General features: G+C 40.9%; 1 protein-coding gene across 1 annotated transcript in view; it reads right to left on the bottom strand.

Moving 5' to 3' along the window:
* heca (hdc homolog, cell cycle regulator) overlaps positions 1-15,285 on the bottom strand; it is a 31,829-nt gene that overhangs the window by 5,231 nt on the left and 11,313 nt on the right. Inside the window, exon 2 of the mRNA XM_033025999.1 lies at positions 9,856-10,863. Coding sequence (XP_032881890.1) covers positions 9,856-10,863 — 1,008 coding nt within the window. The remainder of the gene's footprint in view (positions 1-9,855; positions 10,864-15,285) is intronic.

Here is a 15,285-nt window from a genome sequence, read left to right as displayed (position 1 = left end):
TACCTCTAGCCCCCACTCTCGAAGACACCTCTGTCTTTGGACCAAGGCTTCCTTCGTAAGTTCAGTTAGAGAATAGTTCAGCATGGAAATAGGCTCTTCATCCAACTCATCAATGCCGACATAGACACCCATCTAAGCCGGGTTTATTTACCCACATTTGACCCATATCCCTCTAAACCTACTGCATCCATGTAGCTGTCCAAATATTATGTTATTTTATTTGTTATGTTATTGTACCCTCTGGCAGCTCGCCCTCAGTGTAGAAAACTGCCCCTTGGGTTCCTTTTAAATCTTTCTCCTTTCATCTTAAACATCTACCCTCTGGGTTTTGATTCCTTGGGGTAAAGACTGTATGCATTCACCTATCTATGACCCTCATAACTGTATGCACCTCTAGAAGAACACCCTCGTCCCCTCCATACCCAACCTCCTACAATAGAAACATAAAAATTAGGTGCAGGAGTAGGCCATTCGGCCCTTCGAGCCTGCACCGCCATTCAATATGATCATGGCTGATCATCCAACTCAGTATCCCGTACCTGCCTTCTCTCCATACCCTCTGATCCCCTTAGCCACAAGGGCCACATCTAACTCCCTCTTAAATATAGCCAATGAACTGGCCTCAACTACCCTCTGTGGCAGAGAGTTCCAGAGATTCACCACTCTGTGTGAAAAAACTTTTTCTCATCTCGGTTTTAAAGGATTTCCCCCTTATCCTTAAGCTGTGACCCCTTGTCCTGGACTTCCCCAACATCGGGAACAATCTTCCTGCATCTAGCCTGTCCAACCCCTTAAGAATTTTGTAAATTTCTATAAGATCCCCTCTCAATCTCCTAAATTCTAGAGAGTATAAACCAAGTCTATCCAGTGTTTCTTCATAAGACAGTCCTGACATCCCAGGAATCAGTCTGGTGAACCTTCTCTGCACTCCCTCTATGGCAATAATGTCCTTCCTCAGATTTGGAGACCAAAACTGTATGCAATACTCCAGGTGTGGTCTCACCAAGACCCTGTACAACTGCAGTAGAACCTCCCTGCTCCTATACTCAAATCCTTTTGCTATGAAAGCTAACATACCATTCGCTTTCTTCACTGCCTGCTACACCTGCATGCCTACTTTCAATGACTGGTGTACCATGACACCCAGGTCTCGCTGCATCTCCCCTTTTCCTAATCGGCCACCATTTAGATAATAGTCTGCTTTCCTGTTTTTGCCACCAAAATGGATAACCTCACATTTATCCACATTATACTGCATCTGCCAAACATTTGCCCACTCACCCAGCCTATCCAAGTCACCTTGCAGTCACCTAGCATCCTCCTCACAGCTAACACTGCCCCCCAGCTTAGTGTCATCCGCAAACTTGGAGATATTGCCTTCAATTCCCTCATCCAGATCATTAATATATATTGTAAATAGCTGGGGTCCCAGCACTGAGCCTTGCGGTACCCCACTAGTCACTGCCCGCCATTGTGAAAAGGACCCGTTTACTCCTACTCTTTGCTTCCTGTTTGCCAGCCAGTTCTCTATCCACATCAATACTGAACCCCCAATGCCGTGTGCTTTAAGTTTGTATACTAATCTCTTATGTGGGACCTTGTCGAAAGCCTTCTGGAAGTCTAGATACACCACATCCACTGGTTCTCCCCTATCCACGCTACTAGTTACATCCTCGAAAAATTTATAAGATTCGTCAGACATGATTTACCTTTCGTAAATCCATGCTGACTTTGTCCAATGATTTCACCACTTTCCAAATGTGCTGCTATCCCATCTTTAATAACTGACTCTAGCAGTTTCCCCACTACCGATGTTAGACCAATCCAAGGAACAAAGTCCTAATCTGCCGAACCTCTCCCCAAATCTCAGGCCCTTTCTTATAAATCTTCTGTGCATTCTTTCTAGGTTAAGGACTTCTTTCCAAGAGCAGGGTGACTAAAACTGTACACATTATATTAAGTGCGGCCTCATCAGCATCTTGTGCAAGTGCATTCTGCAGTCGGTGCCCTGATTGATGAATTCTACTGTGCCAAATGTCTTCTTCACCACCCCGTTTACCTGCGATGCCACTTTCTAAGAACAATATATTTGTACTCCTAGGTTGCTCTGTTCTACAATAGTTCTACAATAGCTCCCAGGACCCTACTTTCCACTGTCCTTCCCTGCTTTGCCATTCCTCAGCTTACAAAAACAATGAATTTCACTGCAACATTGTCAAATGACCCAGTCATACTCACGAACATGGTACAACAGTATTTATTGAAAGGCACTTATAACACACTACAGCATGTTGCTTCAGCTGAGTATCAGCGTAGACTGACAGCACGAGTTGGGTTGCGATAATATGAACAGTGTAGTAGGCGGAGATTCTAATAATAAAGCACTCCATTGGTTAGTAAGTGAAGTAACCAATCTACAGACATGCCACATGATAATAAAGTATCAATCAATCAATCAATCAATATTTCAGTTTTCAGTAGCTAAAGATAAGGGCCACTGCAATTTCTTCCTTATCTTCCCACAAGGTCCGAGAATGCATCTAGTCCGACACTGGGGATTGATCCACCTTAATGTACTTTAAAACTGTCATTATCTCATCTTTGGTCATTTGTATTTAGCTGCCTCGATTTTCTCCACAATAAAATGGATGAGAAATATTCATTAAATTAATCCCCCATGACAGACAGCCAAGCTGATCTTCACCAGGAAAATAGGCAGAATTCATTTATAAACCCGCAGTGTAGTCATGGATTTGCAAACAGTTCATGTCTGGAGATCGTTCAGTCCAAGACAATATCACTGTGACCTCAGAACATGAGCTCTTCACCTCTGCTCTCACAAGTTCCATCCTCATAATGCCCAAAGTCCCATCATAAAGTCATGTGACAGGAGCAGAATTATGCCATACAGCCCATTAAGTCTGTTCCGCCATTCAATCATGGCTGATCTATGTCTCCCTCCTAACCCCATTCTCCTGCCTTCTCCCCATAACCCCTGACACCCGTACAAACCCACTTCTTCCCATTCAGAGACCTTGCAATCAATCCCATGTCTTTTGTCTCGAGAGCCTCGAGAAAGCGGCACAGTGGCGCAGCAGTAGAGTAGCTGCCTTTACAGCACAAGAGACCCAGGTTCAATCCTGACTATGGGTGCTGTTGGTATGGAATTTGTATGCTCCACGGTTTTGTAGGTTAATTGGCTTGGTAAAATTGTAAATTGTTCCTAATGTGTTTAAAATAATGTTAATGTGCGGGGATTGCTAGTTGGTGCAGACTCGGTGAGTTTGTTTCCTTGCTGTAGCTGTGCACTAAACCCGCTATTTCTGTCCACCCATCACCACCTTCTCAAGCCTTAGTCCGCCATTCTCAGAGAATTTCTGCTCGTCCATTCACCACTACAATCCTCTCACAATGACTAAATGTGTTTAAATGAGCAGCAGAATCTCAGCCGAAGAAGTGGCAAATCTTCAATTATCCTAGTGTCATGGACACTACACTTACGAACCAGCGATAGGTACCAACTATTACCCACCCATTACCGTACCCTAGTCCCATTTTATTCTCCCCATTCCGCTCCTCAACCCAGATTCCAACACTCAGCTACACACTAGGGGCAATTTACAGTGGCAAATTAATCAACATCGCTGGAATGCAGGAGCAAAAGATAAGGTCGTGAGGATTATAACCTTATGTGTTTCAGGTTAGAGGAAAGGTGAAGGTGAAGAGTTTAAGGTAAAGGAAGATGTGCCAGGCAAGTTTGTTTGGACACAGAGTGCTAGATGCCTGTAACATGTTGTTAACGAAGGTGACAGAAGCAGATATAATAGGGGCGTATACAAGGCAATGTTGTACATAGGCAGGGAATAGAGGGATACTACCATGTGCAGGCAGATGGGATTAGTTAGAATGGCATCACGGTCAGCACAGACATGATGGGACAAAGGGTCTCTTCCTGTGCTGTACTGGTGTAGGTTATCTCTGTATTTGGTGTAAGTAATTTTTCAACCGGATAACATCAGCAGTTTATCCCTACAACTCTCTAACCTCATTCTATCAAAGATATTCCCTTTGTGCAAACCTTTCCTCCCATCCTCTCTGCAACTTAAAATCAACTGGTGTTCCCTCTTAAAGCAGGCTGCTGGAAATACTCAGCAAGTCAGGCAACATGCGGAAAAAGAAACAGGATTAATCTTTCAGATTGGAAACTCTTTATCAGAACTGGGAAAGAGAGAAAATAAATTAATTTTAAGTAGGGAAAGCAGGGAGATTCTAAGTGTATATCCATTGTACAGAGAGACCAAGTAGCAATTAGCGGAAGATTATGCTTCACTCCCAATTGAGAACTAGACAGACACAGAGACTGGTTAGCACGCAACAAAAGCTTTTCACTGTACCTCGGTACACGTGACAATATATTAAATTAAAATTACTGCTGCACTCCTGTTTGGTATGACTTGTCAGGATGGGTGCAATACAAATATTTTCACTATATCTTGGTACACAACCATAATAAACCAATACCAATGTGTGCCTACGCTACTTCAATTTCCCCGGGTTCAGCCTGTATGAATTAGGTATGTTGCAAAACTTACCGTCAGCGTCGCTGCAGGTCTGTCGCTGCCCGTGTGCGCGATTTTGGCGCCTTTGAGAGGGGGGCGGGTTTAAAACGCGATTTTCTCTCAGCTATTCAAATCGAGGTTGTTCAGCCTACTTAGTTGCTGACGAAAAATCGCTGCGACATTAGTTCGCTGCAGCTATTTTTAAACTATATTGGTTTATTTAATTGTTATAGTAGGTTAAAAATCATCCTCTAAACCCGCGACCGCCGCCAACGGGACGGATCTCATGTAGGGGACAACGCAAGGTAAGCTGTTTATTTTTACATTAAAAAGCGCTTCTTAAGATCCCTTTATACAAAATTTTATGTTGCGAGTAGCTGATTTGGGGGCCCATTAAATCCTGCAGTATTTTTCTGGGCATATGGGGTACAAATTCACCGCAATGGGAACGTTCCAAACCATCGCGTTCCACACGATCCCACTCGAAAGCCGATTTAAATGGCCATTAATTTACAGCAATTGAACACTAAATTCCTTCCATTTGGCTTATAAATTAATGTCAATGAGATTTAAAAATCATGTTTTATTGTGAATTCTTGTCTGAATGTTCTTTGGACACTTAGGCTATTTAAAAATGTTAATCTTTCCTTAAGAAATGGATAGATGTTTAGATCTAGTAATTGAATTTTGGAATTAGCTACAATTGGGTAACTAACTAATTATATGCTTTAATTTCAGGTCATCCAAGTAAGATTGTTTAATATTTGTTTCAGAATGCTTCAGTCTATAATAACTGAAAATTTCTTTCAGGTCTCTTAATTTTTAATAAAGTTATGGGCTTTAGACTGTCCTCGATCACAGCTTTTGTGTTAAGTCAATGGAAAATCAATAGGGAACAAGATGCTAATTTCCGAGTGTGAAAATGGCCATAACTTTTTTAATACTGAAGATATGAAAGTGAATTAGGTGTCAAATTAAACTTCTTTTTATGCTTTATCTTTTTTGGTTTTGTTTATTTTATTAGAAGTTAATACAGTACAAAACAGTACAGTGGAACCTAATTTTAGGTGCCAACTATGTCATACCGTAATCCATTCTATGTACAACCTCTACTTTTATGTTTTGAGAAGGAAGTAAGCAAGACAAGAAAAAGAAAACAATAGAAAGGGGAAAAAGAGGAAAAATAGATGGTAGAGAATAGAAAAACGTGAAGTGTGTATATATAAAAAAAAAGAAAAAGTAGAAAGTAGAAATAGGAGAGAAGGCCCCTTAAAAGAGAAATTTTCAAATCTTTATTCGGAGATGTAGATCTATCCGCGGCATGAACTGAAATCAGCAATCTTTACGGTACCGCTGCATCACATGATTCCAAAAAGTAGATGAAAGGAGACCAACTTCATATTTATCTATTAGTCGGAGTCTCATTTCTTCAAGGCGTGCTATGTCCATCATATTCCTAATCCACATTTTAACATTTGGTATGGTTGTATTTTTCCAAAATTTAAGTATCAATTTCTTTCCAATTATTAACCCATAATTAAAAAAAACGTTTTGGTCTTTATTTAAATTGATATCTTCTACTATTATTCCAAATATAATCCATTCCGTTTTAGGTTCTATTGTGGATTTAAAAAGCTTTGTAAATATATCAAATATATCGCTCCAAAATGTATTCAACTTTGTACATCCTACAAATGAATGTGTTATATTAGCGTTTTGAAACAAACATTTATCGCATCTGGGAGAGACATTTGGATAAAATTTATTCAACCTCGTTTTTGAATAATATAGTCTATGTAATAATTTGAATTGAATTAAATTATGTCTTGCATTAATAAAACAATTATGTGTGTTCATCAGATACTTTTCCCATCTATCCTTCGAGATCTTTATCATTAGTTCATGTTCCCAATCTTCTCTTAGTGCTTCTGTTGAGGGTAATTCTCTATTTAATAGATTATTATAAAAGTATGATATTAGTTTTTGTGAATCAGCCTTAATATTCATTGCTTCTTCTAAAGGGTCTAAAAATATAGTTTGAAATCTATGTATATATTTCTTCATAAAGTCACATATCAGTATATATTTAAAATATTGATTATCCTTCAGTTTAAATTTTAATTTTAAATGTTGAAATGATAACAGTTTGCCCAATTCATACATATCTCCTACTTTCCTAATCCCCAGTCTATCCCATTGTTGATATGTTTTGTCGATGAGAGATGGTTTGAATGCGGGATTGTTCACTAGTGGGGTTAGTACTGATAGATTATTTAATTTCAAGGATACTTTTATTTGTTTCCAAATTCTTATTGTATTGTGAATAATTGGGTTCTTCTTATATATTATACTATTCAATTTTATCGGTGAGAGCAAGATCGTTCCTATATCGTGCGGATAGCACTCCTCTTTCTCCATTCTTATCCACTCCAACTGCTGAGTGGAACTATCCAACCAGTACATTATGTTCTTAATATGCACTGCCCAGTAGTAATACATAAAGTTAGGTAATGATAAACCCCCAACTTCTTTAGGTTTACACAAATGCTTTCGTTGAATTCTGTGTGCTCTGTAATCCCATATAAAATTAGTGATAGTAGAATCTAGTTTTTTGAAAAAGTATTTTGGAATATATATTGGGATGGCTTGAAACAAATATATTAATTGTGGTAAGAAAGTCATTTTTATAGCGTTAATTCTACCTATCAATGAGAGCGGGAGCGTTTTCCAAAATTTAATCATATCATTCAGTTTATTTAATAGTGGCATAAAATTGGCACTAAATAATGATTTGTGTCTTCTCGTAATTTGAATACCCAGATGCTTGAATTTTTCTGTTGCAATTTTGAAGGGGAATTTTAGTAAGTGTCTCGAATCCTGTGGTTTTAAGGACATAATTTCGCTTTTATTACAATTTATTCTATATCCTGGAAAAGAGCCGAATTCCTCAATTAATGTTAATAATGTGGGTATACTCGTTTGTGTATTAGTAATATATAAAATAATATATTTCATCAGCGTATAATGAAATTTTATTATTTGAGTCCTTAGTGTTATATCCGTGAATATTCGGGTGATTTCTAATCCTTTCGGCCAGCGGTTCTATCATAAGGGCAAATAGCAATGGTGATAAGGCACAACCTTGCCTATTACCCCTTGATAAGTAAAATGTTGGAGATAGCATATTGTTAGTTAATATTCTTGCCGTAGGTCTATCGTAAAGTAGTTTAACCTATCTAATAAAATTCTCTCCCGTATTAAATTTTTGGAGTACCTTGTATAAATACTGCCATTCTACCTGATCAAATGCCTTCTCTGCATCCAGCGTAACAACTGAAATATCTTCATTGTCCTCATTATGAGAGTACATTATATTGTAAAGCCTTCTCAAATTATTAAATGATTGTCTTTTGGGTATAAATCCCGTTTGATCAGTATTTATTAAATTGTTAATATAATTATTTAGTCTTCTAGCTAGAATCTTTGCTAAAATGTTCTGATCTGTATTTAGAAGTGAAATAGCTCTATAAGAACCCGGTTCATCTAAATCTTTATCTTTTTTTGGTATAAGCGTTATTGTTGCTTCTGCTAGGGTTTCTGGTAGTTTATTTTCGGTATAAGCCTGCATGTATAAATTGAATAATCTTGGTACAATTGACTCCTGAAATATTTTATAAAATTCATTACTAAAACCATCTGGTCCTGGGGTCTTCCCATTTTTCAGTGAGTTTATTATTTGTTTTATTTCTTCACTAGTAATCCGTGCTCCTAATTGCTCTTGTTCTAAACTATCCAATTTTGGGAGATTACAATTATCTAAAAAATTTGTAATTTTACTAACATCTGTATTTATTTTAGATGTATATAAATTATGATAAAATTGGGCAAACCTCTTATTAATATCCTTTGGCAGTGTTAGAAACTCACCCTTATCCGATTTAATTTTAGTGATAGTTTTTTCCTTTTCTTGTTGCTTCAGTTGCCTCGCAAGTAATTTATGTGGCTTATCCCCAAATTCGAAGTGTGCTTGTTTTGTAATTTGGAATAATCTTATTACTCTTGCTGATAGTATTCTATTAATTTTATATTTCAATAAAGTTATCTTATTATGTTTATCTATGGTTGGGTCAGTTGCATTGTCCAGTTCTAGTAATTTTATTTCCTGTTCTATCCGCTGAAGTTCTCTTTTATTTTCCTTATTTTGAAAACTTTGGTAAGAGATTATGACGCCGCGAATATATGCCTTGAAGGTTTCCCATAATAGCGGTGCAGAAATACCCGGCGTGTCATTTATTTCGAAAAAAAATTGTTTGTTCTTTTATATACTCATAGCCCTGCGGGTTATTTAATATGTGTGCGTTGAATCTCCAAAAAGGTTTTATACCCGGCATTCCCTCAATTTTAAGTATAAAAGTCAATGGTGAATGATCAGAAATAATACTATTATGATTTATTCGTATACGGGATTAATTTTGTGTCCAATAAGAAATAGTCAATTCGTGAATAAGTTTTATGAACTGATGAGTAAAATGAATATTCCCTACCACTTGGATTTGCTATTTTCCAAACATCAGCTATGTTGTTATTTTTTATATAAGTATTTAAAAATTCACAGGTCTTAGTTTTAACAAGATGCTTCCCTACCTTTATTGATTTATCTAAGTATGGATCTATAACACAGTTAAAATCTCCCATTATTATATTTTGATAATTATGCTCTGCGATTAAATCTATTATTTTCTTAAAAAATTGTGGGTTATCAAAATTAGGCGCGTAAATATTTTTCATAGTTAATGGTGTATTGTAAATTTCTCCCGTGACTATAACGTATCTTCCCTCTTTATCAGATATGGATTTCTTTAATTTAAAAGGTATACCCTTCCGAATTATAATGGCCGTGCCTCTTGCTTTAGAGGTTTAGAGGTGAATGAGGAGTAATAGGTTTGACCTATCCAGTTTGCCCTTAATCTGGTCATCCAAGTAAGATTGTTTAATATTTGTTTCAGAATGCTTCAGTCTATAATAACTGAAAATTTATTTCAGTTCTCTTAATTTTTAATAAAGTTATGGGCTTTAGATTTATGGGCTTTTGTGTTAAGTCAATGGAAAATCAATAGGGAATAAGATGCTAATTTCTGAGTGTGAAAATGGCCATAACTTTTTTAATACTGAAGATATGAAAGTGAATTAGGTGTCAAATTAAACTTCTTTTTATGCTTTATCTGATGGGATAAATTGCAGGCTTGATTTTTAAAATCTCAAAATTTTGTAACATTGCTATATGAATGTGACCTACCTTGGAGGTGACAGGGGACGTCATATTCGATCTCATCGTGCCGGGAGGGGCTGAGAAACAGGGTGCCGTCCACCAGCGGGAAGAGTTCGAAGACGGGCAGTGCCTTGTGGCAGAGGGCGCAGTTGACCACGTTCCTCTGGCTGGCGCTCAGCGCCTCCAGGATGAACTTCCTCAGCTCCTCGCCTTGGCCGGCCTGCGCGTCATCCTCCATCCGCACATGGTAGGTGTTCACCTTGTGCTTGGGCACATGGGCCAGCAGCTCGGACAGGTCCAGCCGCCGGAGAAACTGCACCGAGGGCTCCAGCCGCCCGGACGGCGGCTGAGGAGGCAGCAACGTTGGCTCACCCTGTCCAAAGCGGGAGACGCCGGGCAGCAGCTTGCGGCAGGCCTCGGCCTGCAGTGCCGTCTTGAGGAACTCGCCCAGATGGCGTGCCACCCGGGGGCCGCCTGCGGAGAACGGTAGGTAGGGTTGGCCGGCCGAGGGCGGGGACTGGTGGGGCGGGGAGCCGCAGGGCGAGCGGTGGCTCCCGTTGGCCGGGCCTTTCTCCTGAGAATTCTGCCGGTCCACCGAGTGCCGTCTCTGCCCCTCGTGCGGCTTGGCCGGTCGGTTGAGCTTGCACTTCTTGCCGTCGTCAGACGCCAGCTCTCCCGCCTTGGGCACGCCCGCCTTCTTCTTCTTGTCATCCTGCCTCCTGCGCACCTGGTACCAGTCCACGTCCTTCCTCAGGTGGCCCTGGCCGCAGCGGCAGGAGCAAAAGCGGAAGGCCAGGTCATAACCCTTCTTGTTCCACATGTTCTGCCGGCACTGCTTCTCATTCCAGCTGCGAGCTCGGCCGATGCAATTGAACTGCACCAGGATGCTGCTCTCCCACTCGTAGAAGCACTGTAGGTGCATCCAGTTGCCGAAGGGACAGTGCTCGTTGTTGCAGACCACTCGCTGGTAGTCATCCTTGTCCAGCTCCACTGAACGGCCCATGCCGCACACCAGAGGTGTGGCACAGGGCGCATCTGTGGGACGCAAGAGAGAGGGTGGGTTACTAGAGCAGTGTTTGTCCACAATACTGAACACCCAGCGCGCGCATGCAACCAATACCACATACAAACCCCAACCAAGTACTTCCATGCACACCACACCAAACACACACAGGCCCCAACAAATACATGCATGCCCCCACAAAGCACCTGCATCGCCCGGCAGCAAAACAAATGCACCGGCCCCAACAAACACTCACCCATCTCAAACACCTAACAACAAGATGCAGTCTCAGACATACAAAATGTAAACAGGACCTTCAGTCCACTGAGTGCACACCAACCATTTATACCAGTTTTCAATAATCCTTTTTTTATCCTCTACCACCACCCCTCCCTCCCACGGATTCTATCAAGAACCATAGTTTAGTTTTGTTTACAGACATAGCGCGTAAACAGGCCCTTTGGACCACCGGGTCGCACCGACCAGGGATCCCCGCACGTTAACTCTATCCTACACACACTGGGGACAATTTTACATTCATACCAAACCAGTTAACCTACAAACCTTTGCGTCTTTGGAGTGATGAAAGAAACTGAAGATCTCGGAGAAAACCTACACGGGTCAAAGGGAGAACCTACAAACTCCATACAAACAACACCCGTAGTCAGGATCAAACCTGGGTCTCTGGCGCTGTAAGGCAGTAGCTTTACTGCTATGTCACCTTGTTACCTTGGTTGAAGGTGATGGTGCAAAATTTAGTAAGAGCCTAAGGGGCAACGTTTTCACTCAGAGGGTAGTGAATATATGAAATGAGTTGCCAGAGGTGGTAGTTGAGGCAGTATATGAGGTAGGTACTCAAACAGGATTTAATAGACACTTGGACAGGAACATGGATAGGAATGCTTAAGAGGGATATGAGCCCAATGCACACAGCTGGGACTAGCATAGATGGGGCCTCTTGGTCTGCATGGACAAGTTGGGGTGAAGGCCCTGTTTCCATGCTGTATGACTTGATGGACTATTTTCCTATATCACAGTGTAACAGCCATGGCTCAGTAGATAGTCCTTTGCTTCCAAATCATAAACTATGGCTTAAGATCGCTCTGGAATTAAGCACAATATCTAGGCAATGCTCCCAGTGGAGAGCAAGACTGTACTGCCAGATGTTCTTCAACTGGGACTATTCCTTGGAGCGCAGGAGGATGAGGGATATAAAATGAGGTGTATAAAATCATGAGGGGAATAAATCAGGTAGACACACAGAATCTCTTGCCCAGAATACATAGGTTCATATTGGACACAGGTTTAAGGTGAAAAGAGAAGGATTGAATAAGAATCTGAGGGCTAACTATTTCACACAAAGGGTGGTGGATATATGGAACAAGCTGCCAGAGGAGGTAGCTAAGGCAGGGACTATTGCAATGTTTAAGAAACAATTAGACAGGTACATGCATAGGACAGGTTTGGAGGGATATAGGCCAAACGCAGGCAGGTGGGACTAGCGTAGATGGGACATGTTGGTTGGTGTGGGCAAGTTAGGCCGAAAGGCCTGTTTCCACGCCGTATGACTATGACTCTAATTGGATGAGGCAGGTCTACTCTCAGGGGCAGCGTCAAAAGATCCAAATTCCTACGTAAGACAAAGAAAAGAGGAATCCTCTATGGTAGCTCAACCATTTACTTCACCCTCAGTAATTACATGAAAATGCGGTCTATTTTGATTATGACCATAATTTTGTGTGGGGAATTGTAACATAGCTTAAAACAAGATATGCAACAACTAGTTGTAAAACAATTTAGAATCTTGCAAGAACTGACAACATAGGAAGGTATAAAACATCTTGGATGTCATAAAAACATTTACGATCATCTTTCAGACAATAAAGAAGTTCTGACCTTTGCACTTTCCATCACCTTCAACAAGATACCACCATCATACACATCTTCCCCTCAATATTTCAAAAGGACCATTCCATTTGAAGAATGGTCGGAAGAAGGGACTCGACCCGAAAAACGGCACCCATTCCTTCTCTCCAAAGATGCTGCCTGTTCCGCTGAGTTACTCCAGCTTTTAGTGTCTATCTTCGGTTTAAACCAGCACAGCAGTTCCTTCGTACACATTTCATTTGAATTCCCTGGTCTGCTCTTCCCCCTCCACCAACTTGTCCACTGCGAACTGCACTTTCCTGTGGATATGCAGGAGATGCGACACCTGTCCTTGCACCACTCCCATCATCCATGGTGCTGAACGCTCCTTCCAGGTGAAGCAGTAATTCAATTGCAAAGGTTCTAATCTGATGTACTGCACTCAGTTTCACAACGTGCCCCCGTTTCAACAGGGAAAGGAAAATGCAGATAGGGTGACCACTTTGAACAGCATTGTGTTCAGTCAGCAGAGGGAAGCCGAGTTTCCCCATTGGCTGCCATTTTTAAATTTCCACTCTGGCCTGAGGAACAACACATCTTTTGTCTGGATATGTTGCTGCCCTCCAGACTCTACATCATTCTTTAACTTCAGGTATCTTGCATTCTCTGATCATTCCATCTTGTTACATCGGCTCTCTTCATTTCTCCCTCCATTAGTACACTTGTCCATCAGTTCTAAAATTTACAACTTTTACAGTCCTTTGTGTTCTCCCTCTCTAATTTAGCAGCATTTATTTTCCTGTTCAGATCCCACCTTAACTGCCGCATTAACCCACTTGGTGACTTCCTTTGTTATAGTCTATCCCACAATACATCTAGCTTCACTCTGTCAGAGATGTTCCCTTTGTCCTTTCCACCCCTCCAACCTCACTATCCAAACCTTAAAACCAACGTTTTTTCTCTATTCCAATTCTGAACAGAGGAAACCGGACATGAAACATTAACTACGTTTCTCAGTCCACACAAATGCTGTTGATGCTGAGTGTTTTAACTGCTTCCTGTTTTTGGTTTGTTTCTAACCTTTCAGTGCTCCTGTTAACGTAGGAAATGCAGCAGACAATTTCCACACAAAATATAATAACAACCAGATAAAAGGTCAGATTGTGCAGCCAGGAGGTCAAAGAGTCAATGTCCTTATGGGATACAGCAAGAAACAATCCCTTCAACCTATTCAGTCCGTGCTTATGATCAACTACCCATTTACACTCATCCTATATTAATCCCATTTATTCTAATCTTAGCAACTCCCCCCAGATTCCACCACCCACATACATACTAGGGTAATTTATAACGGCCAATTAACCTACCAACCTGCACATTTTTGAAAGTGGGAGGAGACCAAAGCACACAGGGGAGAACCCATACAGGGAGAATGTGCAAAACTCCTCACACACCGAGAATGAACCTGGGTCCTGGAGCAGTAAGGCAACGGATCTACCAGCTGCACCACTGTGCCACCTACATAGAACTGTGCAGGCTGCAGGTAGCCAGTGGCAATGCACTCTGGGCTTTCACACATGCAGTAGGACAGAAAGCGCTGGTGATCCATCACAGACACATCTTCTGCCTGTGCTTTGTTTGCCAGCTATTCAGTCAAATCATATTATACACGAGTACAATCCAGCCATACACAAACACGACAGGTAGTAAAAAGAGAAAATAACCGGAATGCAGAACATAACGTTACAGCATTACAGTTAAAGAGAAAATATGCATGGTCTGCAATGAGATAGGTTGGAAGATCAGTACTTCGGCCTAGCTTATGGAAGGACTGCTTACTAGTTGATAACAGCAAGGAAGAAGCTATACGTAAATCTGATGGGACTTGCTTTCAAGCATTTGAAGAGAGGGGATGACCAATGTAAAAAATTCATTATGTTGGCTGCTTTCCTGAGTCAGCATGAAGTGTAGAGAGTTGATGTTGAGGAGGCAGATCTATGTGATGGACTGGGCTACATCTACAATTCAAGTTACAGGATTTAATGTCGAGAGAAGAAACTGCTGAGAAGTTTTTTTTTTTAAAACCGATCTCAACAAAGATGCATTTTTCGAGCACGTCCCAATTGTTGATCTTCAAACCCCAGTCCATGGCTCAGCAGATAGCTCTTTCCTCCCTGAGAGAGAGAAGATTCACATCCCACTCTGGGAGGCTTGTGCTGAAACAGAAGCTCCCCCTATAATGCATTACTGAGGGGGTGCTGCTCTGTCTGAGGAGATTCCTTAAACCAAGACCCCGTTTGCCATCTAAGAGATACAGAAAATCCCATGGAAAATCCACAGAAAAATCACACAGACTTCCACACAGGCAGCACCGCAAGTACTCAAAACCTGCAAGCCAGCTGTTACTGAAGCAGATGATCGGGTCTTTATTGCATGTGTGTGGGAGCTTGCTGTGCTCCCATATTTCCTATAATAAAAAATAAAAAACTGCCAAGTCCTTGGGACAGCCTTGCACGGTTGTGAATGACTCTAAATAAATACGTCTTGCTTTTACCTTTGACTAATTTGCAATATTTCAAATTTTAGAT

The sequence above is a fragment of the Amblyraja radiata genome, chromosome 8 (genome assembly GCF_010909765.2).
Source record: "Amblyraja radiata isolate CabotCenter1 chromosome 8, sAmbRad1.1.pri, whole genome shotgun sequence".
Taxonomy (NCBI): Eukaryota; Metazoa; Chordata; class Chondrichthyes; order Rajiformes; family Rajidae; genus Amblyraja; species Amblyraja radiata.
This window is presented reverse-complemented; position numbering and strand designations above follow the sequence as displayed.